Below are 26,880 nucleotides of genomic sequence, written 5' to 3'. Positions count from 1 at the left end.
CCCCAGGCTTTTGGCCGTTCTCCACTGCTTTCCCAGGCCACAGGCAGGGAGCTGGATGGGAAATGGAGCAGCTAGGATTAGAACTGGCATCCATACGGGATTCTGGCACATGCAAGGTGAGGACTTTAGCCACTAAGCTACTGCACCAGGCCAAGAGAAAGTATTTCTATAATGACTGTTGTAATGTGTGTAACGTTTGATGTTTTGAATTAGTGTAATAAAGGTTAATGCAATTTAGCAGTTCCAAACACAGTCCTTTTAAAAACCTGTGTTTTACAAATTTATTGTTTCAACAGAATGGACTAGGATGTTTTCTTCTGGAAATTTCTATCTGAACGCACATTAAGTACTAATCTGAGTCACTACTGGTAATCTTTATTGTCACATTTTCCAAGTTTTGACACCCAAACTTGGTAAACATCATGGAGGTTTGTACAAACACATATATACATATATACACACACATCTAAGTTTAAAGCTCCAGTTTTCTCAGTGTGCTCAGGCTCCTGATAAAAAGGTACAACAGGAAAGAAGGTAAAGCAGGGAAAACATATATAAATTCCAAATGACACGCTTCGTTATGAATTAAGGCAGGTATTTTAGAGCAGAATCCATCACTTTGCTTAAAACTTTAAGTTACAGCCTCAGATATTTACAAGAAAAATAAACAGCCTTTTGCACACTATAGTTTTCACAAAAATCTAATTGGGGAGTTGTATTTTCCTGTTTTATTTCAGGTAACTTTTCATTAAGTATTCAGTGATTGAAATTTCAGGTGTTAAAAACTTCACATGGAGTCACTACTGCCCCGCAGTGCAATCCGTCAGGATCTCATTTTTGCACACACATCCACCTAGGAACACGCAGCTGTTCTGATGCCCATGTGGGTCAGTGCCAACCAAACTGTGCACGTGGTCACTGCACCCTGGGTCGCTTGAGCTTGTTCTTCTCGGCAGGAGCCTTCCTCTTCTGTGACAAGTCAGGCTCAGGCCCCTCACTCTTGTCAAAGGCGGCTGCTCCTGGGAGGTGGTACTTCTCAAAAGGAGGAGGAGACTCCTGGAAAAGGAAATGAGAATGGCATGGTTGTTCTTTTCAGATTTCAACGACATTTAATTCCACACCCCGCCCCCCTTTTAGGGCTACAGCTTTGTCAAAAAAATTTAAAAAGTAAAAATATATTTGTTCCTGGGTTCTTGAACAAAGCAACTTGTGTCTTTGAAACAATCCAGATGTGCATCCAAACAGGACTGGTTAAGGAAATTGTGGTACATCTACTCCATGGAATATTACCCAGCCATTAGAAAGAATGACATTCTACCATTTGCAACTAGATGGTCCCAATTAGAGACCATTATGCTCAGTGAAATAGGTCGATCACAGAAAGACAAATATTTTATGCTCTAACATAAGGAAACCATCATGCAAATGGGAATGTACAGTGATGGAGTAATGGAGACTCCCATATCCAGATGTGAAGACACACTGCAACCTGCATCCCTACTTCCAAACAAAAGATGGACTCCCAATGAAAGTGCTGGATATATCCAGACAATGGGATGATGGACTGACTGATATTGTACCAGCAGCTCGACTCCTGGCTTCAGATGGGCCAGGCTCCAGCAGCAGCAGTCACTTGGGGAGTGAACTACCAGATTGAAGATTCTGTCTCTTCTCTCTGTAACCTTATCTCTCAAATAAAATCTTAAAAATAAAGCTTTTAAGACTCAGCACACCCATGCCCACCACACACGAGCCACAGCTGCAGCCATGTGGTGTGCGGGCCTAGCAGGGTGGCGGGCCCTAGCAGTAGCACCTATGACCTCATAGGTGCACGCCTGCTGCCTTTGCTAGGCACGTTGGACTCCGCCTACTGCTCCCCTGGGGGTCGAGCTGGGGTGGGGTCTGGGGGGGGAGGGCAGACTGGGAGTCCAGCAACCTAAACCTTCGCGAGCGGGCCTGGACGCGGAGGATGCCGGATGGGATGGCCACCCCATGCCCACCACACACGAGCCACAGCTGCAGCCACAGGGCGGCTAGTGCGCCATTTGGCGCTAGGCTTCGCCTGCTGGCCGCCCAGCCAGGGAACTCTAGGATTTTCGTTAGTAGATATGATGGTTAGACAACTCCTAGCTGAACCTACAGTGTTTCAGGAACGTGAATTAATCGTAAAGATTCCCAAAGACAGTAAATCTTCCTCAGATAAACCTGTGAATAATACTGTCCCAACCCAAGTGTATTGATCAATTTTAAAACCTTTTACACGTTCAAAACCTTGTGCTCATCAAGAATGGGGCAGAGAGCAAAGAAATCTTCCATAGACTTAGAAAGTGTGAGGAAGACATATAGGGTAACCCACCAGGAAAATGAAAGGTAACTTATTGGTAATAGGCTCAAAACAACATTAGACAACATTTAAACTGCAAAGACATACAGAGGGAATTAAGAGCAATTCTGACAACCTACCAACAGGATGACATATGCACAGAGCAAGGATTGACCCCAGAGTGGAACACGAGGACAGGAAGAGGCCTGTATCCCACACCTGGAGACTCCATAAACTCCACCAAGGACTATCAATACGGGCACCAAGGACTGCATCCCAAAAGAAGCCCGAAATCTTCCTCGGGGGATCCAAGGACGTCGGAACAACAGCCAGGAACCCAGAGTGGTCCTCAGAATCAAAAGAACAGTAAACTCCCTTCAGGACTAAGGAAAGAAACTTTCTCTTGTCCTTACTTAATTCCAACGTTGGGTCTCCACCCTCTATGCAATGACTGTCAGGGTTGCTCCAGAGCCCCCCTCCAAACACACACACACACACACACACATTTGAATAGACAGAGAACAACAAGGAAAGCTTGGTCAGTATAGACTCAAACATACTTTGCTAGGTAGGACACAGAACAAGGACTCCTCACCAAGATGCTGAAGATTTCTCTGCTTACCCCTCCTATAATGGTTATGTACCTTATATGGGGAAATGTCAATGTTGGGGCTTTTGATTGATTGCGTTTACTCTGTTGGCTCTACCTTCAGACCAGAGAAGGTCTCTCCAAAAAGCCGTTGAACTTATCTGGGCAATAATATGAGGATCACAATGCTTGGTATATGCTAGCAATGAAGGAATTTCAACTGAACTTGAACTGAGTCACGCAACACGGTGGAGGAATCCACCAATGGGGGGGGAAGGGTCTTGGGAGGGGTGGTGGGAATCCCAGTGCCTATAAAACTGTGTCATATATAAAAAAAAAAAGACTCAGCACAGAGGCCTAGCAACTAAAGTCCTCGCCTTGAATGCACTGGGATCAAATACTGGAATAATCCCAGCAGCCCTGCTTCCCATCCAGCTCCCTGCTTGTGGCCTGGGAAAGCAGTCAGGGATGGCCCAAAGCCTTGGGACCCTGCACCCACATGCAAGACCTGGAAGAGGATCTGGGCTCCTGGCTTTGGATCGGCGCAGCACTGGCCATTGCAGTCACTTGGGGTGTGAATCATTGGATGGAAGATCTTTCTGTCTTTCCTCCTCTCTTATATATATCCAACTTTTCAATAAAAATAAATAAAAAAAAAAAAAAAAAGGTTTTAGACATACGTAGGTTTCTATACCTTCCCTATATTTAACTTCTAAATATTTACAAACACGATCATTATGATAGAAAAATCAGAATGGCAGACAACACAGTGCCCACCTGCTGAGTTATGCCCTAAAGGAATGCAATGGCTGTGCCATGTCATGCCAGTGCTGGGAATGGCATCTCCATCTGGGTCTCCATGTGGGTATTAGGGATGGAAGTATTTGCGTCATATCCTGCTGCCTCCTAGCAGGAAGGTGGAGTCTGGAGTGGGACCCAGACATTCTAGTGTGCAACCCAAGGATCCCACCCAGAGGCTTGAATGCAGGCCAAATGACCCACCTCCAGAGACAAATGCTCTATGCTCTTGGACAGCGACTTCTCTGCGCACACAAGCATATACGTCGTGAGGAAGTTCAGGGAGTGTCACAAACCTGCATCAGGTAATCGGCAATGTATTCTGTTTTCAAGCAGTGCACGTTCTGTGCAGCAGCATCTGCCATGTTAATTCCTGTGTCGTCTGGCTTCAGCTTATTAAAGTCATAAAAGAGATGTGTGGCTTCTTTGAATAAATGAACAGAATGACCACGTAGCACCTGTGGCAGACACAAAAATTAATTAACAATCTACACATGGCCTAAAGTGGCTCAACTGTACAAAATACACTAAAGACAGCCACTTCCAAAGGCCAGGACACTGAGCTGATCGCATGGTCAAACAGTCAGCAATGTGACTGAGGTACCAACCTTCGCTCCTCCGGACTGAAGAAGGCGTCTGAACCCGGCTTCTCGGGTACGATCAACATGTAAGATCACCTTCCACCCGCTAAATGCCCCCTGTGAGAAAAAATGGTCAATGCTGAAACCATCTAGAGAAAATGCACATACAGATAATGCAAGCTTCTATCTGTAGAATAAGTTTCACATCTATTTTCTTATAACAACGTAGCTTGATTTATGCTTAGTTTTTTTTTTTTTAATAACAGTCAGTAGTGCATCAACGCTGTCTCTTAGCTTACATGAAGTCTTGACTACAGTTCTCCTGAAAATATTTGCAAATTGAAAATGTTTGAGGTTCTTAGAGACCGTGGAATACACGTGAGAGAATTTGACACAAGAGTTTGCGACCTCTGTTGTGAGGAATGAGTTCCTCTGGCAGTCTGGCCCTTCTAAATCACTTACACTAAAGGCTTATGGAGATACAATCCCCGTACTTACTGAGTAATATTTTATTTTTCTTTATGATCAAAGTAACGTATCTGAGCTGGCCTTGTGTTGCAGACCTCCAAGCCCTGCCTGTGATGCTGGCATCTTGAGTTCCAGCTGTTCCGCTTACAATCCAGCTCCCTACTAATGTGCCTGCGTAGTGGGGGCAGTTGGCACAGATACCTGAAGCCTTACCACTCTGGGAGAGGCGGGACGAGCTCTAGGCTCCTGGCTTCAGCCTAGCCCGGCCCCACGTACTCTCCGGAGCAAATCAGTAAGCAGAAGATCTTTCTCTCCACTCCCACTCTCTGTAATTTTGCCATTGAAATTAATTAATTAAGGACTAATTTGCTGGAAGATATTAAAATAGTAAAAACAAATCTATGCCAATAATACTGAAACAGGTGAGTTTCTATAGTCTGCTTAAGGAACTCTAAAGTCTCTAAATGCTTAGTTCATACGTTCAACTGATAGGAAAACAGACTATCAAGTAAGCATCATTTTATGCTTTATGGAAGTCTGAACCCAGGTTAAAAATCCCTGAAGCTAGGTGCTATAAAGATACTTAGAAACAAACACTGCCTAGAGCTACATCACACACAGAAACTATTTTTTAAAAGCCATCAACATCATTGCTAAACACAATTAGAAAAATTAGGATATAACATTAAGGCCGATTTAGAATGCCTTAACTAACCAGATCAGGTCAAAGGATAAGTGGCAGAGTTATTTTTACTTAACGAAGCACATTCTTTTAAAACAAAAAACCAACACCTTGGAACAGTCACTCCTGAATGCTACTGGAATTATCTTTATTCATGCACATGACTACCTCCACAACGCCCGACTCTTGTCTTTGCTGGATTTGCTTCCTCCACCGCATGGCTGCAATCGCTAGTTTTTTTTGCTGCTCCGTGATTCCAGTCAGAACATCCAGTATGGAACTACTGCCCCATTCATAGTCTTCTTCCTAGAGAACGCAGTCAACAAGCATTTGAGTTTCTATAGTCTGCTTAAGGAACTCAAAATCTCTAAATGCTTAGTTCATACATTCAACTGATGGAAAACAGAGTATCAGGCAAGCGTCATTTTATGAGCATAGGGGAAATGTAGACGGACGACTTGGTTTCATATATTTATTACATGTATCTGACTTTCAACTTGAAATCATTTCTAAGTAATATGAAACTACACCTTGGCAACTGGTAATATTTGGGTTACCAGGTTACACTGTCTACTTCTAGCTTCACAGAAGCACCCATGGCAGACGGGGCACTGACAGTTCGACCAGGAGATAATCCTACGGAATCCTAGCTGAATATATCAAAAGTCCACATGGTGTACACTACTGTCACAGCTACCAAAAATATCCTAGATAATTAGCTTAATATTCAAAGTGCCAGGAGTCAGGATAAAAGCTTACAATAACACAATCACAGGCAATTCTGAGGCTGTTAGTTCAATTTAGAAAAATACATGCAAGGTACTGATTTAAAAAAAAAGTGTGTAAAAGTGAGTTTGGCTCCGGGCTTTCTTTTATTGCTTTAATAGTTCCGGAAAACCTCATAAAACTAGCCTAATCTACTGGTCACATCTGGAAATCTGAGTCCCGTGAGTGCTCAGGGGATGCAGCAGTCTCTGCGGAAACACCCCTAGCCAGACGTGAACACATACCTGTACGAAGCAGCCTGCGGTTCTGCACGCTTCCAGGTAGGAGCGATGGAGCACCCACTTGCCGGCGGCCACAGAGGCTAAGTACTTCTCGTTTCTCAGCGGATGGCCCACCACAATGTGTGTGCATTTGGGGTCAAAGCACTGCTTCTCTATCACTAATCCACCTTATGGAGAGAAAATTTGGTTGTTGCTTTATTTACTGACATAACTGGGTCTGAACTTCTTTGTACAGAAAAATGTAATCAACCACCATAGAAATTATTTGTAAACAAATTGCACCAAACCATCCAAACCAAAAATATTTGGCCGACAATTATAAACATTATTTTTTTACTTAGGTGCCCCCCTTAAAAAAATAATTGTTATTTTATTCATTTGAAAGAAAGAGTGGCAGAGGGCTTCGCGTTCCAGCCAGGTCTCTCACGTGCATGAAGGAGACCAAGCACTGGGACCATTTACAACCACCTTTCTCAGGAGCTCCAGCTGGGATGCGAGCCTCGCAGGCAGTCTCCTTAGACACTATGCCACAATGACAGCCCCAAACTTTTTGGAATTGAAGTCAGATGTACAGAGAGAAGGATCATCTATCCACTGGATGGGAACAATATTCACTGCCTGCCCACTGAGGCTGGCAAAGAACCAAAATAGGTTCTCCACTAGACCAACTATTCAAAAAAAAAAAAAATAGGCAGGAGGTATGAATCAACAAAATTAGAGATGCAGAAGGAAATATAGCGATGGTGCCTCAGATATACACAGAATAATCAGAAACCATTGCAAGCAACTAGATGCCAAAAAAAAAATCAGAAGATCTAGAAGAAATGGATTGTCACACACATACAATCTACCAAAATTGAATCAAGAGGCAATAATCCTAACAGACTTATAACCAGGATGGAGACAGAATCAGTAATCAAATCCCTCTCAACCAAGAAAAGCTCTGGACTGGACGGCTTTGCCACCAGATCCTACCAAACATTTCAAGAACTTACCCCAACCCTCCGCCAGCTAGCCAACAACAGAGGGAGGCAAATTCTTCCAAATCCTTTCATTGAAGCCAACATCACCTTAATAAAGTCACATAAAGATGCCACAGAGAAAGAGAACTACAGACTGATACCCCTGACGAACACAGATGCCAAAAATCCTCAACACAATACCAGCCAACAGAACCCAGCAACACATCAGACAGGTCATTCGCACAGCCCAGGTGGGGCTTAGCCCTGGCATGCAGGGATGGTTTAACACATACAAGTAGAAAAATGTGATATACTACATCAACAATTGAAGAAAAAAAAAAAAAAAAAAGCCACTGCTTGCAGTGCAAGATTCCAAATCTGACTTCTGGTTGTTCCACCTCTGACTGCTGTCCCCACTAATGCAGTACATGTGATGGGAGTGGGAGAGACTCAAAACAACCTTCCACTGTCCTCTCAAATTTTTTTTTAAAAGATTTATCAGTCTGGGGTGGGGGGTGGAAATTTGGGGAGGAATAGGGAAATCCCAGACCCTATGGAATTGTACAATAAAATTCAAAATACATAAAAATAAAAACAAATAAAAAACAAACACACACATCTAAAAAAAGATTTATTTATTTTTACTGGAAAGGTACATTTACAGAATGAAGCAAAAAGAGAAAGATCCTCTGTTCACTGGTTCACTCTGCAAGTGACCACAACGGTCAGAGCTGAGGCCATCTGAAGGCAGGAGCCAGGAACCCCTTTCTGGTCTCCCACAGAGGTACAGGGTCCCAAGGCTCCGGGCTGTCCTCTACTGCTTTCCCAGACCACAAGCAGGGAGCTAGAATGGAAATGGAGCAGCTGGAATACAAACTGGCGCCCATATGGGATCCTGGTGTATATAAGGCCAGGACTTGAGCCACTAGGCTACTGCGCTGAGCCTGTCCCTCAAAGCTTAACCAAGGATTCAGGAGGACAGCATAAGGAAAGCGTTGCTATGAATGTAGAATTTAGAGGTAAACCTTACTGCTAGCTAGGCAGAGCTGTAGTCAAGATATTTAACAAAATAAACAAGATATTTAACAAAATGTTTATTTAAGCTCTATTCACGATTTACAGATAATGCTAATTAACAGCACCATTTTCCAGGCACTTGCTGGTACACATCAGGACAGTCACACAACCCTATGAAGCTAGGTCACTACTGCTGCACTTAAAACAGTAAAAACACCCTCGAAACAACCAGGATCACCAGACAGAAAACAAAAGAGGCTAGATTCAACATCTGCCTCAATGTTTCTGCCCTCTCCCATCAGGTACCCCGCAGAGTCACAGAATCTCAGTTCTAGTATATTCTATAGCATCTGTCTGCCACTCTAAGTCAGTTCTGTGCTCGTTACTGCTACGCTTGCTCAGAGTCGACAGAGATGGAAAAATCTGCAGGAGTCAACATAGAGTGTAAAATGCATACTGATTTCAAACACCTACCTAAAAGCCCTGCCACTGATATTTTATACTGACTTAGCAATGACAGTATTTTGCCCAAACTAGGATAAAAAAAAAAAAAAAAAAAAAAGTAACCTGGGCCTGGTGCGATCCCAGCTGCTCCAATTCCCACCCAGCTCCCTGCTTTCGGCCTGGGAAACTGCAGAGGAGAGGCCAAGTCCTTGGGACCCTGAACCCAACCTGGGAGACCCGGAAGAGGATCCCAATGCTGGATTGGCTCAGCTCAGCTTGGCTCTGGCTGTTGTGGCCATTTGGGGAGAAGACCAGTGGATGGAAGGTCTGTCTCTCTCTCTTTAAATTTGCCTTTCCAAAAAAAATCTTAAAAAAGAAAAAAGTCAAAAGTGAGTTCTTTTCTCCATTTACTTCACAATGCCTACCACAGTCAGGGCCGAGCCAGGCTGAGGTCAGAAGCCCAAGAACCCTGTGTGGATTTTCCACGTGAGTGACCAGAGACCCAAAACTCTGACCTATCACGTGGGGTCTCCCAGGATGGACCTTAGAAAACCGGACCAGAAATAGGTGTTCCAATTGGGATGATTTCCCAAGCTATATTTTAACCAATATACCAAACACTAGCCCTTTTATGTATTTTAAAATGTGGCTTTTACAAAATTTAGAAAGACACGTGTAGCAGAGAGTCTAATTTTATAGAACAGAATTGCTACAGCACTGGGTTACTTTCCCAGTGCTACAATGTTTCTAGAATGACTGCAGAGAGAGATCAGATGGAAGAAGGTGTTACAAGAAAAAGCACTCCTGTCTATATGCACTATACTTTTAAGTTCACTAAAAGTGTGGTTTTATTTACTCCATAGGTATACAATTACACACTTCTCAATAATGAACAAACCCTCAAAAATAATACAGAGGATTCTGACACCTCATTGCTGGTTTCCATCTAAATATTGACTAACTTCCATGACTGACTTCAGATTTATTTTTTTTTAAAAGATTGATTTATTTTATTGGAAAAGCAGATGTATAGAGAAAAGGAGAGACAGAGAAGAAGATCTTCTGTCCACTGATTCACTCCCCCAAGTGACCGCAATGGCTGGTGCTGCGCTGATCCAAAGCCAGGAACCAGGAACTTCTTCCGGGTCTCCCATGTGGGTGCAGGGTCCCAAGGCCCTCCTCGACTATTTTCCCAGGCCACAAGCAGAGAGCTGGATGGGAAGTGGAGCTGCCAGGATTAGAACCAGTGCCCATATGGGACCCCGGCACTTTTAAGGCGAGGACTTTAACTATTACAACATCGCACTGGGCCCTGACTTCAGATTAAGACACAAATCTCTAAGGCTGACTTGTTATAGCCCTAGATGAATTACTTTTTCTTTTTCTCAGTTTATACCTCAAAAATGTTATTAATAGGGCCCAGGCACAGTAGCCTAGTGGCTAAATGCTCGCCTTGAATGCACCAGGATCCCATACAGGTGCTGGTTCGAGTCCCAGCTGCTCCACTTCCCAACCAATTCTCTGCTTATGACCTTGGAAAGCAATAGAGCAAGGCCCAAAGCCTTGGGACCCTGCACCTGCATGGGAGACCTGAAGAAGCTTCTGTCTCCTGCTTCAGATGGGTCCAGCTCCATTGCGGCCACCTGGGGAGTGAACCCACAGATGGAACATCTTTCTCTCTGCATGTCCTTCTCTATATATCTATCTACCTTTCCAATTAAAATAAATAAATCTTCAAACAAAAACAACAACAACAACAAGTTATTGATATTGACTAACTCACTTCCAAAAAAAGTTACTCGAGTATGCAACCTTTTCTTTTCTCAATAACACATTCTTCTATATACATATTTTTAAAAACTTGTGGTATAACAGGTTAAGTTATTGCCTGCAATGCAAGCAAGCCATGTATCTGCTGGCTCACTGCTTCACTTCTGACCCAGATCCCTACTAACGTGTCTGAGAAAGCAATAGAAGATAGCCCAGGAACTGTGAGAGACCGGGAAGAAATTCCTGGCACTTGACTTCAGTCTGACCAGCTCCAGCCACTTGCAGCCATTTGGGGAATGAACCAGCAGATGTGAAGATCTATCTATGTCCTCGTCTCCCTCAGCCTCTAGCTGCCTTTCAAATACAGTAAAATTTTTAAAAAGCAAAAGAAACTCCCCTCCCCCAAGAGACAAGAGAGCATTCCTACTTTCCTACCTAGTGCCTCGCCCCCAATGCTCACCAACACCTGAGCCAAAGCAGTGAGCCAGGACGTCCGTCCAGACCTCCTCCATGGCTGTCAAGGACCCAGTCCCCTGCGCTACCATCTGCAAGCTCCTAGAACTGCATTCATAGGTGGCTGCAGGCGAGGGCAAATTCTGAAAACGAAAACCAGGTACTCCAGTGTGGGGCATGGTGTCTTCACTGGAAATTTTAACCAGTAGGTGAAATGCCTGACATTTTAAAGTAACACAACGGTACCTAATTTTTCAATCAGATGACAATAATCAATACGTTCTTGAGGATTCAGAGAGGACAACTGAAATATGTACTGTTTTTTAAATTCTTCTTGAGCCTCTTCTCTCATTATAACCTGCAATGGAAGAATTTTATTTTAGGAGACATTTCTATTAACATGCTATATTATTATAATGTATCGACTATACTATATTATTTATTATATTATCAGGCATCCAGTTATTTTACAGTGACATTTTGCTCAGCCCACTGAGTTTCAAATATACAAATAATCACACAATGCAATAAATAAATAAATAAAATGCAATTTTCAATATCTGATGACCCCTCGTTATTGAAATTAAAAAGCTTCTATTTTAGCAATAGAGAACAATATCGAAAAGCCAGTCACCAGAGCAAGGACCAACAGACCTTTTCTTTCGGGGGCGGAGCCACAGGCGGGTTGGCCAGCGGGAAGGCGATGCTGGGGGCTTGAGGCGTTGGGATGAAGGGGCTCTCTTTAGCTGGAGTTTCTGTTTCTTCTGAGACGGGGAGCGTTGTTGTAGCTTCAGTCACACACTTGTGCCCAGGATCACAGTCAGCTGAAGGCAATCAAAAGATATTCACAAACAACCAAGAACAGTCTAGAAAGAGGCTATCTGGAGCTTTTCATAAATGCAATGAATTTTAAATGGGTACATGTTAAAAGGACTTAAAGCTTAGCTCAGATCTGTAAAATTCAAGCATTTCTACACTTGGAGGAGAGAAATTAGTAGAAAAATCCACCTATATATCTGCTGTAATGTGATAGAAACATATAATGTGAAAAAGCCAGGGCCTGGCACAACAGCATAGCAGCTAAAGTCCTTGCCTTGAATGCGTCGGGATCCCATATGGGAGCCGGTTCTAATCCCAGCAGCCCTGCTTCCCATCCAGCTCCCTGCTTGTGGCCTGGGAAAACAATTGAGGATGGCCCAAAGCCTTGGGACCCTGCACCCATGTGGGAGACCCAGAGGAAGCTCCTGGCTGGCTCAGCTCCAGCTTTATGGCCACTTGGGGGGGTGAACCATCGGACAGAAGATCTTCCTCTCTGTCTCTCCTCCTCTCTGTAAATCTGCCTTTCCAATAAATAAATCTTAAAAAAAAAAAAAAAAAATCTAAAAAGAAAAGACTGTTGGAATGAGTTACAGAGAGAAAAAGAGACAAAATTTTCTACCACTGGTTCACCTCCCAGCTGGCTGCAACAGCCAGCACCACGTCAGGCCGAGGCCATCAGGTGCTTCATCGGGGTCTCCCATTGCAGAGTAAGGGGCAGCGGGAAGGCAGCTGGGACTTGCTGTCCACACATGCTAATTAAGGCGGCAGCTTAACTCTCATGCCACAATGTTGGTCCCCGACCATTTTCTTGAAGCAAAGTTCAAGAGAAAAGAACAAAAAACTGGAGATCAGTGTGGTTAAACATCCGTGCTGTGACACTGGCACCATAGGGAGAGCAAGTCCCAGACGGCTTCATTTCCGATCCCACTCTCCATTAATGCTACCAGGAGAGCAACAGAAGATGCCCAAGTGCCTGGGCCCTGTACCCAAACAGCAGACACAAATGAAGCTCTGGACTTCAGCCAGCCACAGGCTATCAAGGCCATCCGCGGGAGTGACCCCGCACATGAAAGATTGTTTCCACGTAACCAACCCTCCCTTCCTCTCTCCCTTCTTTCCCTCTTTTATTTTTATTGCAAATTCAGATATACAGAGAGAAGAGACAGAGAGGAAGATCTCCCGTCCGCTGTCACTCTCCAAGTGACTGCAACGGCTGAAGCTGTGCTGATCCGAAGCCAGGAGCCAGATCTTCTTCAGGTCTCCCACGCGGGTGCAGGTCCCAGGGCTTTGGGCCGTCCTCGACTGCTTTCCCAGGTCACAGGCAGGGAGCTGGACGGGAAGCGGGGCTGCCGGCGCGTTCAAGGTGAGGACTTTAGCCACTAGGCCACCGCGCTAGGCCCGTAACTCTTTCAAAAATAAGCCAACTCAGACATATTTTCCAATGTACTGGGAAGTATCTCAATTAACAATCATTTTTCTGACTCTTTCAACCAAAATTAGAAGTGTCTAGCAACTGCATGTACTATTCAGAGAGCCACAGCTTAGTGTCTCAGAGGTTAACCTATACCTAATAAAGCAGTTACAGAGATTTCTCTCTTGTTACCGTGCTCGGCGATCTCTGAATCACGTAAGGGTTCCTGGAAAGGAGAATCCTCCAGTGCCTTAACGTCAACCTGAAGCTCGGAGAGCTGTGTGGGACAACTAGGCCACTGCAAATTGCTGGCGAGTCTCGCTCTCTCCTCCCTTGCCGTGGGGTCATCCCAAATGATTTGTTCGCTCTGAGAGGGTTCAGTGTTCATATCAGGTGCTGCTTGACGAGACTGCCTGAGGAGTGAAAGGAACAGTTTGAAACACTGGCAAATACTGTACAAAATCCAAATCCGTAAGTACCCTGAGAAAGTGCTTTGCCTGCAAATGCCCACCATCGAGTCACTGCAGGACCCCAAAACATTTTCTGCCTAAAGTTTCCCCCACAGAATGTAACTTAAATATGGAATACGTATTTTGCCTAAGATGTCTATATATTTAAAACTTGAAAGGGGAAAGTTCAACATGGTTAAATTTTTAAAAACAGCTCTAAAATGACAGCTGCATTAAAAAAAAATGGACTTTATGGGTCCGGCATGGTAGCCTAGCAGCTCAAGTCCTTGCCTTCGATGCACTGGGATTGCATATAGGCACCAGTTCTTACCCTGGCTGCTCCACTTCCCACCCAGCTCCCTACTTGTGGCCTGGGAAAAGCAGCACCCATGTGGGAGACCCAGAGCAAACTCCTGACTTTGGATTAGCTCAGCGCCAGCTTTTGCTGCCACTTAGGGAATGAATCAATGGAAGGAAGATTTTCCTCTCTGTGTATCTGACTTTCCAATAAAAATAAATATTTCTTTAAAAAAAAAAAAAGGAACTTATTGGGACTGGTATAATAGCATTGTGGGTTAAGCCACTACTTGCAATGCTGGTATCCCAGGTACTGCAAGGTCCAGTCCTGCCTTCTGTGGAAAGTAACATGGCTGGCAGATCTGTCTCTGCTTTCTCTGCAGCTGTCTTTCAAATCCACAACAATGAATCTGGGGGGAAAAAACCCACTCTGGATTTCTCTGACTAGGGAAATATGGTACATTTAGGAAACTGGTTACTTCGCTCTCATGGTTAAAATATATATATATATTGGCTGGGCCTGGTGGCATGGTTTAGCAGCTAAAGTCCTCGCCTTGAACGCACCAGGATCCCATATGGGTGCCAGTTCTAATCCCGGCAGCTCCACTTCCCATCCAGCTCCTGCTTGTGGCCCGGGAAAGCAGTCGAGAACGGCCCAAAGCTTTGGGACCCTGCACCCACATGGGAGACCCAGAAGAGGTTCCTGGATCTTGGCTTCGGATCGGCATAGCGTTGACTGTTGCGCTCACTTGGGGAGTGAATCATCGGACGGAAGATCTTCCTCTCTGTCTCTCCTCCTCTCTGTATATCTGACTTTGTAATAAAAATAAATAAATCTTTAAAATATATATATATTGGAAAGGTAGATTTGCAGAGAAAGAGAGACAAAGAGATCTTCCATCCACCGGTTCACTTCCCAGTGGCCACAACTTTCAGAGCTGAGCTGAGCTGAGGTAATATGAAGCCAGGAGCCTCTTGCAGATTTCCTATGTGGCTCCAGGGTCCCAAGAACTTGGGCCCTCCTTTGCTGCTTTCCCAGGCCATAAGCAAGGAGCTGAGAATGGCAAGTGGAGCCCCTGGGACATCAATCAGCATCCATATGGGTGCTTGCAAAGGGAGGATTAGCCAACTGAGCCACTACGCCAGGCCCATGGCTAGTATATTTTTATTGCTTGCAACTATAACTATAACTTATAGTTTTAACTACAAGTTGCAACTATAATTACCTGGAAAGTTTGCTTAATATAAGGCTATCTTATGAAAATGTCTTTTGGTTTATGATGACCAAACTTTAACATCTAAAACAACTATATACTGAAATGAATTCCAGTGAAACACATTTTATGGTGTATAACTATACTGACTTCACTTGAAAATAGAATCCCTGCCACAAAAAAATATTAAATAGAATTCCAACTATTTATGTAAGTATGCACAGATTTCAAAATTTAGCACCAAAGTAAGCTTACCTTTCAGTACATCACTGGTTCCCTCCCACCATACCCAGAATGCTCCTCTGCTATGCTAAAAAAATAATCAGAATTAAGCTTCACACTGGGGACCGAAATCAAGAGCTACTTCTGCTCTGAGGAACACGCACACACCTCAGTGCCTCCAGCACTCTGCTGCGTCCACTTCGAGCGGAGCGAATGCTGTCGGGCGTCGACGAGGCACTGTTAGAAGCACTTCTGCAGAGGGAGGACCTCTGGCCCGGAGCCCTCACGATGGATGTGGCCGACATGATCTCCTGCAGCTGCTTTTGGAAGTTTTGCCTCATCTCCAACGTCTGCGTCAGAGCTGGAAATAAACGCCAATGTACCCATTAGGAAGGATTTCTTTTTTAAAATTTCATCTTACGTTAGCTATTTTGTATAGGTCAGGTTGAATGTAATTTAGTTGGCGTTCAGTGACTACTGAATATACCCTGCAGTGGTAAGCAGCCGGGCTGGGAGTAATGCAGAATGCAGAGGCAGCCTGCGACGAACACGCAAGTCCCTAAAATGATCACCCCTCCCCGGGGTGGCCTGCGAAGAGCTGCAGTGATGACACGCTCCTCCTGGGGAGCTCTCGGCCTGGTCTGCTCTTCCGCTGCGTTGCATGTTATGACATGCAGGCATTACAGTCCTCTCCTTTACGCATCTATTTCCCCCCAATGGTTTCTGAAAATACAGACCCAACATATTTATCTTGGAATTTTTGTAAGATTGGATACTGATGTAGATGTTAAATAATAAATATATGTGGAACAAACAGAATGGTAGTAACTAAACAAGTAACTCGCAGGGAAAATCTGGTTGGGCAGCACGTATAAGAAAAATAGAAAAATATTAACGTAGTAAAAAGCAGACACTTGCATATACAAGGTCATTCGGTATAGCACTTTTTGTAATAATAAAAATCAGATTGCCCAGAAAAAGAATCACCAAATAAAGTAGGGCCACCCATACCAAAAATATTACACAGTGCAGAAATATGTGTGTGCATATATTAGATAAATTCATTTTTACTTGAAAGGTAGAATTATATAGAGAGAAGGAGAGGGAGATCTTCCATTTGCTGGTTTACTCCCCATCTGGCCACAACGTACAGAGCCCAGTCAGTCCACAGTCAGGAGTTAGGAGCTTCTTCCACTACGTGGGTGCAGGGGCCTAAGGACTCGAGCCATCCTTTGCTTTTTCCCTAGGACAAGCAGGAAACTGGATGGGAAGTGGAGCAGCTGGGACTCAAACTGGCAAGCATACGGGCTGCAGATATCACAGCCTGAGGCTTAACCCACTATGCCAGGTCCTCCAAAAATATTTCTAAAGAAACATGAAGAAGCTCTCGTATGAAACATTGCCCAAGCTGTTAAATAAAAGAGTGGTGTATAAAACAGCAGGTATAGTAAGCAGTCCAACACAGCACATACACACAGTGGTGCTTTTGGGAAGAGAGGGAGAGATCTTTCATCTTTCATCTGGTGGTCAACTCATTACATGCCCCCAACAGCTAGGTCAAGGCCTGGACAGAGACAGGCCTGAAACTCAATCTAGGTCTTCCACAGGTGTGGCAGGCACCCAAGCACACAAGCAGAGAACTGGATCAGAGGTACAGTAGCTGGACCTCGAACCAGGCACTCCAAAATGGGATGCAGGTGGCCCAAGCGGTGACATTAACTCATGCACTAAATGCTCACTGGCAACTCATTTTTTTTTAAGGGAATGAGAAGATATATTTGATTGTACGGCTAAAGCAGCTCTAGGAGAACATATATGACACTACTAACATTGGAAAATAAGGCCCTTTTAAAGCATGTGACTGTGTTGTGGGAGACCCAGTGGAAGCTCCTGGCTTTGGATCAGTGCAGTTCTGTCTTGTGAACCAGTGGGTAAGATCTTCATCTCTGCCTCTCTTTCTCTCTTTAAATCTGATTTTTTAAAAAAGACATTTATTTTTTATTGGAAAGGCAGATATACAGAGAGGAGGAGATTCAGAGAGGAAGATCTTCCATCTGATGGTTCACTCCCCAAGTGAGCGCAACGGCCTAGTTACTGTGCCAATCCGAAGCCGGGAACTGGGAGCTCCTCCGGGTGTCCCACGCAGGTGCAGGGTCCCAAGACTTTGGGTCGTTCTGGACTGCTTTTCCAGGCCACAAGCAGGGAGCTTGATGGGAAGCAGGACTGCTGAGACTAGAACCGGTGACTACATGGGATTCCAGTGCATGCAAGGCAAGGACCTCTAACATTACACTATTGTGCAGTAACTTTTAAATCTGATTTTAAGATAAAAATAAAATGAATGTTAATATAAATAAATAAGAAATCCCCGAGGGGGGAAAAAAACCCCTGTACAAAGAACAAATTTTAAAAAATGTCCTCACTCTGCTAAACTATTTAATGGAATAGCTATAGCACTCTAACTTTGGAAAATACCCAACTCACAAATTTCATACTTGAACTGAAGCTTTGCAAATTCTTTCTTAATGATTATCACGGAATCTTGAATTGCATCCTGAAAATCGTTTTGCTAGTAGTTAGCAACAAAGATCATTTTGTTTTATGTCTGATATAAAAGGAAGCATTCTATAAGAAAAGGCACATACTGTGAAGTATTTTTCTTTCTAATTGCAAGCATTTTACCTCCTTTACAGTCATTTGTTCCATTTTCAATTGATGGTGCTGATTCTTTGTTATCAGTGATCGTGTTATCTGTATCACCTTCTTCTAAAGGCAAATGGTCTGTCTATTAAAGAAGAAAAAGTACAAATTCTCAAACCAAGCCATAGTGTAGGATTTCCGAGGAACATACGGTTTTGCATCTGGCTTTTGAAGGGGGAATGAAGCATCCGCTTCACCTACCTCTTCATCCTCTGTCATCGAGACAACCGAGGCCTGCCGGCTATTACAGGCTCTGCCATCCTGTACCGCACTGATATCCAGGCTCATCTTGGGATTATACGTATGCGGATAAAGAGATTCCGGAAGACGCTTTTGCTCCTGAGCACACTGCAATAAAATGGTGTGTTTTAAAACAGTACTGCAAAACCTTAGTGACTATAACGTATGAAGTTGGAAAAGAATAACCAATATATTATGTTGTAGGACGGTAAAAAGTGAAAAATGAGTTTCAAACTGGTTTACACTGGGAAGTCCCATTCTACAATGACAAACTGCCTTCACTTTCTAAATAAGTCCATTCGGGCCCGGCGCGGTGGCGCAAGTGGTTAAAGGTCCCCGCCTCGCACGCCTGGGATCCCATATGGGCGCCGGTTCTAATCCCGGCAGCCCCGCTTCCCTTCCAGCTGTGGCCTGGGAAAGCAGTCGAGGACGGCCCAAAGCTTTGGGACCCTGCACCCGCGTGGGAGACCCGGAAGAGGCTCCTGGCTTCGGATCGGCATAGTATCGGCCCGTTGCGCTCACTTGGGGAGTGAATCATCGGACGGAAGATCTTCCTCTCTGTCTCTCCTCTCTGTATATCCGCCTTTCCAATGAAAAAATAATAAAAACTAAATCTAAATAAGTCCATTCAGGCCATTAAGGAGTCTCATTCCAGTGCTTGCTTCGACAGCACATACACTATCATTGGACCAAACGCAGATTAGCATGGACCCCATACAATGATGAAATGCAAATCTGTGAAGTGTTCCACAGTTTCCAATGAAGTGAAATCTCCAAATGACAGAGTGACACACAACTTTATTTGTAGCAGCACAATTCACAATAGTAAAGACATGGTAACAAACCAGACAGAGGAATGGCTAAAACACTGACGTACATCTACTCCACGGAAATCCTACACAGCCATAAGGCACAGTCCCAACTAGAGAAGATTATATTTAGTGCAATAAGCCAAATCCCCAAATGACAAATATCACATTTTCTTTGGTATCTGGCAACCTTATGCAAAATACAAGACCAATAGTAAAAATACATTGCAGAATGCATCTCTCCAGCTGAATCAAAGATGGACTCCGGTGACAATGTCAAACACTTCTTGTCAACAGGATGCTGGACTTCAGGAGACCAGCACCCTGGAAATACGCTGCAGTGGGCACCTCTACTGCTGAATGACAGACAGACTCCCAGTCCAAGAGTTACATGTGCCTTGACAATGACACTAGACCTTCTGCCTTTGTCTACATCTACAATGACACGATGCCCTTGACTAGCAGCCTGCTAAGCCTGTGACTGTAACTGTAACACGGGGGAAAGTGGTGGGAGGAGGGCATGGTGAGGTAAAGGGGAAGGAAAGGGAGAAACGCTTATACCCACAAAACTATCATGCTAACAAAATCAATCTTACTCTGCTGCCTCATCTCTGCCCAAGCACTGACTGCCACAGGAACCCGGCAGAGCACACTGCCAAACTACTGCATAAATTCTTTACAGTGAACTTCTCACTCGGTGAGAGGATTCAGGAAATAATAGAATACCCATTAAAGATTTGCAAGTAAATAATTCTTTTGTGAACAAATACTTACAAAACAAAGATCTGTTTGATGGCAAAGAAATGAATATGCAGTCGACTAATATTATCAAATTTATTAGCATTCACTGAAACTGGTGCGTATTCAAATATTTATATATAATCTCTCAGCATTTTGTTCCGACAGGGGGAGAGGGAACATACCTCCAGCAGCCAGTGCTCTGAAACAATGTGTATCCCTCTTTCTTTCACAGATTTATACTCTCGATTATTATCATTGGGCCGCCCTTGATAGATGAAATGAGTCACTGTTTCATCAAAATTCCACCTGGAACAACCAAAATACAACCAAATGAAAACTCCGAGAAATATCCTCATCAAGATAATTACGCACTGTGAGCAGAACAGACCTTCACAACCACAGTGGGGGAAAAAAAAACCATGGTGTTAAAAAATGACATTTTTACACATTTTGTGCCTCATTCCTAGGTATGTAAATACAATGCTCAGAAGCATGCTTTCTTCTGTAAATCTCTGAACTGTTCCCATGTTCTTCTAGAATAATTTATTTCCTTTTAGCAGCAACATTTTTACGCTAATACAATGTTGCAATGCCGGCACGCAGTAGTTGGCTCACTGTTCCCTGCACATGTGTTCTACGCCCCACAATACAGAGTTCATACTTCATTCCTTACAAGGTAAGAAAATCCGGGACAGGATTTGACTCCGAAGTCCACACTCTAAAGGTAAATTATCTTTTGATTTTTTTTTTTCCATACAAAAAGTTCTTGGCCTGGGCCCGGCACAGTGGCGTAACAGCTAAAGTCCTCGCCTTGAAAGCACCGGGATCTTATATGGACACCGGTTCCAATCCCGGCAGCTCCACTTCCCATCCAGCTCCCTGCCTGTGGCCTTGGGAAAGCAGTCGAAGACGGCCCAAAGCCTTGGGACCCTGCACCCGTGTGGGAGACCTGCAGTAGTTTCCTGGCTCCTGGCTTTGGATCAGAGCAGCACTGGCCGTTGCGGCCACTTGGGGAGTGAACCATTGGACGGAAGATTTTCCTCTCTGTACATCTGACTTTCCAATAAAAATAAACCTTAAAACAAACAAACAAACAAAAACTCTTGGCCTGGAAAAGCAATCTAAAATATATAAAACATGTCACACCTCAGACATCAAGAAAAACAAAGGCAAAAATCTGCATATCTAAATTTAGTCACTATAAATAAAAACCTCTTATAAACACTCCCCAAACATGCATCTCTAAACTATTAGCATTATACATATTTCCTATCATCTACATTTTCTTAAAAACATTAAAAATACACCTTGCCTAATCCAGCTGTTAGTTGTCCTAGAATGTCTATTTTTGCTGGTGTCATAAAAACACTGAAAGCATTGAAGCGTTAAGTTCACACAGATTATTCAAGAAGACCACCGTTTCCCCTCAATCAGTCTGGTTCTCCATTCAACCCCACTGCGCTAACAGACCGACTGTGAGATCTGAGCGCTTCTGCCACTGAGGCCCATCACCAGGCAGCAGTTTATCTTTCAATCAGACATGGCAAATACTGGAGGCCGTGCAGGTCAAGCTCTTCGATGACTACTGGATCTTGTCTGTTATAATATTAGACCATATCCCCCGATCCTCAAGTAAGTTTAAATAAAACTTGATTAAAAAAAAAAAAATTGATCAGTTTCCCGAACCTTGGTCTAGATCAATGTTTTCAAAATGTGCCAATTCAGGTGCTACTTTAGAAACTGGGGGAATGATTGTGTTAGCACAGTGTGGGTGAGGCCCAGGGAAGGTAACGATTCTGGCAACAGCCAAGTAAACAAATTTTAAGCTTAGTATGGATCTTTTCTAATGGCCCAAGAAATTCACATGGGTGGGGGAGTTTATGATGGAGCTAGTACCTGTTTTGCCGAAAAATACATTTGTGCAGTTAAGATTTATTTATTTTTACTGGAAAGTCAGATATACAGAGAGGAGGAGACAGAGAGGAAGATCTTCCATCTGCTGATTCACTCCCCAAGTGAGCACAATGGCCGGAGCCAATCCAATCTGAAGCCAGGAGCCCAGAGCCTCTTCCAGGTCTGCCACACAGGTGCAGGGTCCCAAGGCTTTGGGCCGTCCTCGACTGCTTCCCCAGGCCACAAGCAGGGAGCTGGACGGTAAGCAGGTCTGGCAGGATTAGAAACAGTGCCCATATGGGATCCTGGTTTGTTCAAGGTGAGGACTTTAGCCACTAGGCTACTGCCCCAGGCCCTGTGTAGTTTTTTTTTTTTTACAGTTATTTTATTTGAAAGACAAAGTCGGAGAGAGACACAGACAGGCAGAAAGAGAGATATTTCTTTCATTTTGTTGGTTCCTTCCTGAAATTACCCTAACAGCAGGGGTGGTCCAGGTCCAGGTCTGGACCTCCGATGCGGATGCAGGTTCCAAGATCTGAGCCGTTTTCCTCTGCAGAGTAACAGGAAGCTGGGCTGGTAATGGGGTACCCATGACTTGAACTGGCACGCCTATGGGATGCTGGTACTGCAGGCTGTTGCTTCACTTTCTGAGCCACAAAGCTAGCCTCTGCAGTTTTAATACATAGTAACATTGCATACATTTTACTATTACGTGAGCCGTTGGGAGGTCACGCTTTGCTTAATTGGGAATATGACAAAACGAAGAACTGCTGAAGTCACAGGATCAAGTAAAAATGGCATCCATAACTGGTCTCAGCTTGTGACTGCTGTATCTGAGTTTACCTAGCTATGCAAACATACTGTACTCCACTGCCCTTGTTATTGTTATTAGCACGAATATTTACCATAAAGTGTGGTGCTCCTTCTGATGTGCTGAAATCTGCCCTAGATGTTTAACTGTCTCAAGGTGGGAGACGTTATAAGCTGTTTTAAGATAGATTATTGAAGGGAACATCGGGACATTTTCCCTTGACAACTGATTACTCTATGGATGCATAAATACTGCAACATGTAAAAACCAAAGGATTCTTTGCTTTTATCTATCTCCAAGCTTAAAAACTCCATGGGAAGATATTGAAAGTGAACTGAAGTAATGCAATGTAAAATTCTAGTTAGGAATTTCATCCATGAGTTCACGTCTACGTCAGGAGCCAGTTACGTCTCCCATAAGGGTGCAATGAACCAGGCTACACGAACCACCTCCTGCTGCTTCCGAGGTCCACAGGAACTGCACCTGCGAGAAGCTGCAGGCCTGGGCCGAGGCACTTAGCCATGGGCTGCTCAGGCCCCAAGTGACATTTGAACCACTGTGCCAAATGCCTGTCCCATTCTTCCTTTTTTTTTTCTTTTAAAGATTTATGGTTTCTCTATATCTCATTTTGAAAGACTTTTATAGTTCTATAGTTTTTACATTTTGGTCTGTAATAAGTCTAGTGAGGAAGACGAGGGTCACTTAAACTCTGGAGGGGAAGTAGCCCTCTCAGTGCTGCTCACAGAGAGGCTCCGTCTGAAAAGCATTCAAGTAAAAATGTGCTTAATAGTACAGCTAAACTCGTGAAGGTGCTTGAAAAATAAAAGTGAATTTTGGAACAAAAACATGAAGTGCATGCATGTTGCTATTATAATGTTTTTTTCCCCAAGATCTTCTAAAGACATCTTATATGCACATTTCAAACAATTTTTACACCAAAACAAGCGATCTTAACTTGATTTCCCATGAAGCTCTGAAGTACGTTTATATTACTCTAGCTTTGAAGACAAGGCTTCTTTGAGACTGTACTGAATATTCATCCTGCTTGAGCTTCTAGAATACAGAGTGGCAGCAAATAGGCTCTCAAGTATTTGTCAAATGTACTGTTAAAAAAAAAAATACACAAGTAAGCTGACGTGTGGGAGGGCATTTTCCAAGAATGGGTAAATAAAAATGAACCAGAGATTTTATATGACACGCCACAGGACAAAAGTAAATGTTTCCTTATACATGCTCACAGCAGCCGTTAGATGTCTGTACAGATCTAGCCCAATCACCAGAGATGTGCCGCTACCTGCATTCTGCTCCCAGAGCGGTCGCAATCCCATTCAGTTCACTCTGCTTCTTGCTGAGCTTTTTACTGACACAAACCACGGTTTTGTGAAGTGGCTTTGGTGCATCCTCCTGTCCCTGGAAAACAAAAGGATCCACCAGCCACTATCGTTTGGAATGTTTTTTTATTTAAACATTAACTTCAGTAAGAGAACTGCTTTTACCTTCTTTGCTTGCACATCCTTCAGTTGAGGGCTGGCAGAGACAGCAGCTGCATGGCGAGAACTATTTGCCAAAGCAAGTTTCAAGTTTTTGACAATGACTTCTGAGAGAGGGGTATTCAGTTTCTTGGTTCCTTGGCTGGAACCTTCTGGAGTTTCCAGGATAGCAAGTGCATCCTATATATATATGGGAAGGAAGGGGAAGGGAAAGGAATAAAGAGAAAGAGAAAAGAAATAAATAGAAGAGAAAAAAGGAGAAATGGGTAAAGTAAGAAAATAGAGACAATATCCCAAGTTAATAGTTCTTCTAGAAACATTCATAAAAGTATGAGCTCTAATCCATGCGTGCATACTTTGAAGAAAACTATTTTACATTTTCCAGGAGACTGGTTCAGTTGATAACAAGCCTGCATTTCAACACTGCTTATCATTTACCCAAATCTCAAGAATAAATATAAACAAAGTGACAAATAAGGAAGGTTAAAAAGAATGAGCTGAAAATTAAAATCAGAAAGCAGAGCTAACAGCACTCAAGGGCGGGGTTGCAGGACACTCCGTATTGTGACACCATCTGCAAGTGCTGAAATCAAAGGGTGAGGGAGCTTTCCGTATCTTCTACACATCTTTATTGCACTTTTAAATCATCTCCAATCTACTTACAAGGCCTAATACAACGTAAATGTTACGTATATAGTATCTGTTGTAATATACTATCTAGGGGATGATGATAAGAGAAAGCACTCTCCAGCACAGATGTAAATTTCTTTGCGTTTCTGAGCCATGGCTGGCTGAACCACCGGAAGCAGAACTCACCAGCGCAAATGAAGGGCTAGATTCCTGTTCTCACACTACCTACAGTTCCCTCACAAGAGGAAGCTATTACAGTCCAAGTGACTTGTTCATTCTCTTCTGCATCTGTTCAGTACTCCATTCATATGTCAGATTATATTTAATTTGCACCCAACTGATAAATATTTAAGTGAATAAAATTTCACTGGCATAACAACACAACCGCTTTGTACCCGTATCCCTTTGCATATGCAAGAGTGAAAAGATATCCATTTTTTCTTTAATTTTCCCCACAAATTTATTTGGAAGGCAGAGAGAGAGAGACAGAGACGTTCTGTTGACTGGTTCACCTTCCAAATGATTGCATCATCCAGTGCTAGACCAAGGCCAGGGGCTAGGAGCACAACCCCTGAGAACCCCATCATCTGCTGCCTTCCTGTGGTGTTAGCAGGAAGCCGGAACTGAAAACAGAACTGGCCTTACTAGTAAGCAGAGAAATTACTGCAAGGCGGTTCAAGTGCTTGGGCCCCACGACCCATGGTGAGACCTTGGGGTCCAGGCTTTGGCTTTGGCCTGGCCTCCTGGCCATGACAGTCACTTGGAGAGTAAGATTTGTAGAGTAAGATTATTGAGGCAGTAAAGAGGAGCCAAAAATGTAATTTGAAAAGCAAAATAGGAAAAATTAAGGATGGTAATTAAGGGAACTATATAAATGCAAGAAGAAGAACAACAACAATAAAACTTAACTTTCTTTAACTGAAAATAAAGATTTATAGAGAAAAGGAGAGGCAGAAAAGATCTGCTGGTTCATTCCCCCAGTGGTAGCAATGTCCAGAGCAAAACTGATCTGAAGCCGGGAGCCATGAGCCAGGAGCCTCTTCCAGGTCTCCCATGCAGGTGCAGGGTCCTCCCAAGGCCGTGGATGGTCCTCAACCACCTTCCCAGGCCACAAGCAAGCATCTAGAAAGGAAGTGGAGCAGCTGGGACATAAATTGGTGCCTATATGGGATTCAGGAACACACACAGTGAGCAGCCGAGCCACTAGGCTACTATGCCGGGCCTGAAAACCCTTAAATTCTAAAAGTAAAAATTTTAAAACAAATGACACACAGCATAACCATAAGACTGTAAATTACAGCACTATATGACTGAACTGGGACCAAGTGTAACATGATGGAGCCTAATTCACCCAATTCCCAGAAAAACATTCTCAAGTTGACGTGTAAAACCAAGCCAAATTCTGTGCTGTGCAGAGGAGGCATTGGAAGCACAAGCAACCCAAAAGGCCACAAGTGAAGGAAAAGAGATTCATGAGGCGAACAAAACCAACAGAACACAGATTAAAATTCAAAATAAGAGGATCTGAACCACAAGAGCAATAAATACGGATACTGTATAATGTTAAAAGCCATATTTCTGTGCTCGGAGCTATGGTTCAGTCAGTGGCTAAACCCTTGAGCTGTACATGCTGGGATCCCATATGGGTGTCGGTTCTTGTCCCAGCAGCCTCACTTCCCATCCAGCTCCCTGCTTATGGCCTGCGAAAGCAGTGGAGGATGGCAAAAAGTTTTGGGCTCCTGGCACTCACATTGGGGACCCAGAAGAGGCTCCTAGCTTCAGATTGGCTCAGCTCTAGCCATTGTGGCTACTGGGGGAGTGAACTAACAGGTGGAAGATCTTTCTCTCTGTAAATCTAACTCTCCAAATAAATCAATCTTAAAAAAAGTTTTTTAAGTTATGGTTTAAATATAATTGCTGATACACAGAGAGAGGAGACAGCAAGATCCTCCTTCCCCTGGCTCATCCCGAGGTGGCCACAATAGCTGGAGCAGAGCCAATCTGAAGCCAGGAGCCAGAAGCCTCCTCTGTGTCCCCCACATTGTGCAGCGTTCCAAGGT

General features: G+C 43.7%; 1 protein-coding gene across 1 annotated transcript in view; it reads right to left on the bottom strand.

Annotated features, from left to right (window-relative positions):
* Positions 1 to 253: 253 nt before the first annotated feature.
* The window catches only part of TOPBP1 (DNA topoisomerase II binding protein 1), a 51,659-nt gene continuing 25,032 nt past the window's right edge, over positions 254 to 26,880 (bottom strand). Inside the window, exons 15-28 of the mRNA XM_040965757.1 lie at positions 24,197 to 24,370; positions 23,995 to 24,110; positions 20,179 to 20,302; positions 18,408 to 18,554; positions 18,189 to 18,291; positions 15,675 to 15,867; positions 13,517 to 13,737; positions 11,749 to 11,918; positions 11,341 to 11,452; positions 6,452 to 6,615; positions 5,610 to 5,747; positions 4,319 to 4,408; positions 4,007 to 4,168; positions 254 to 1,056 (exon numbers count right to left, since the gene is read on the bottom strand). Coding sequence (XP_040821691.1) covers positions 916 to 1,056; positions 4,007 to 4,168; positions 4,319 to 4,408; positions 5,610 to 5,747; positions 6,452 to 6,615; positions 11,341 to 11,452; positions 11,749 to 11,918; positions 13,517 to 13,737; positions 15,675 to 15,867; positions 18,189 to 18,291; positions 18,408 to 18,554; positions 20,179 to 20,302; positions 23,995 to 24,110; positions 24,197 to 24,370 — 2,055 coding nt within the window. The 3' untranslated portion in view covers positions 254 to 915. The remainder of the gene's footprint in view (positions 1,057 to 4,006; positions 4,169 to 4,318; positions 4,409 to 5,609; positions 5,748 to 6,451; positions 6,616 to 11,340; positions 11,453 to 11,748; positions 11,919 to 13,516; positions 13,738 to 15,674; positions 15,868 to 18,188; positions 18,292 to 18,407; positions 18,555 to 20,178; positions 20,303 to 23,994; positions 24,111 to 24,196; positions 24,371 to 26,880) is intronic.

Source organism: Ochotona curzoniae, unplaced genomic scaffold (genome assembly GCF_017591425.1).
Source record: "Ochotona curzoniae isolate NIBS_2020 unplaced genomic scaffold, NIBS_Ocur_1.0 contig_1328, whole genome shotgun sequence".
NCBI lineage: Eukaryota > Metazoa > Chordata > Mammalia > Lagomorpha > Ochotonidae > Ochotona > Ochotona curzoniae.
Note: the sequence above shows the minus strand (reverse complement) of the source record. Positions and strands in the feature narration are given on the sequence as shown.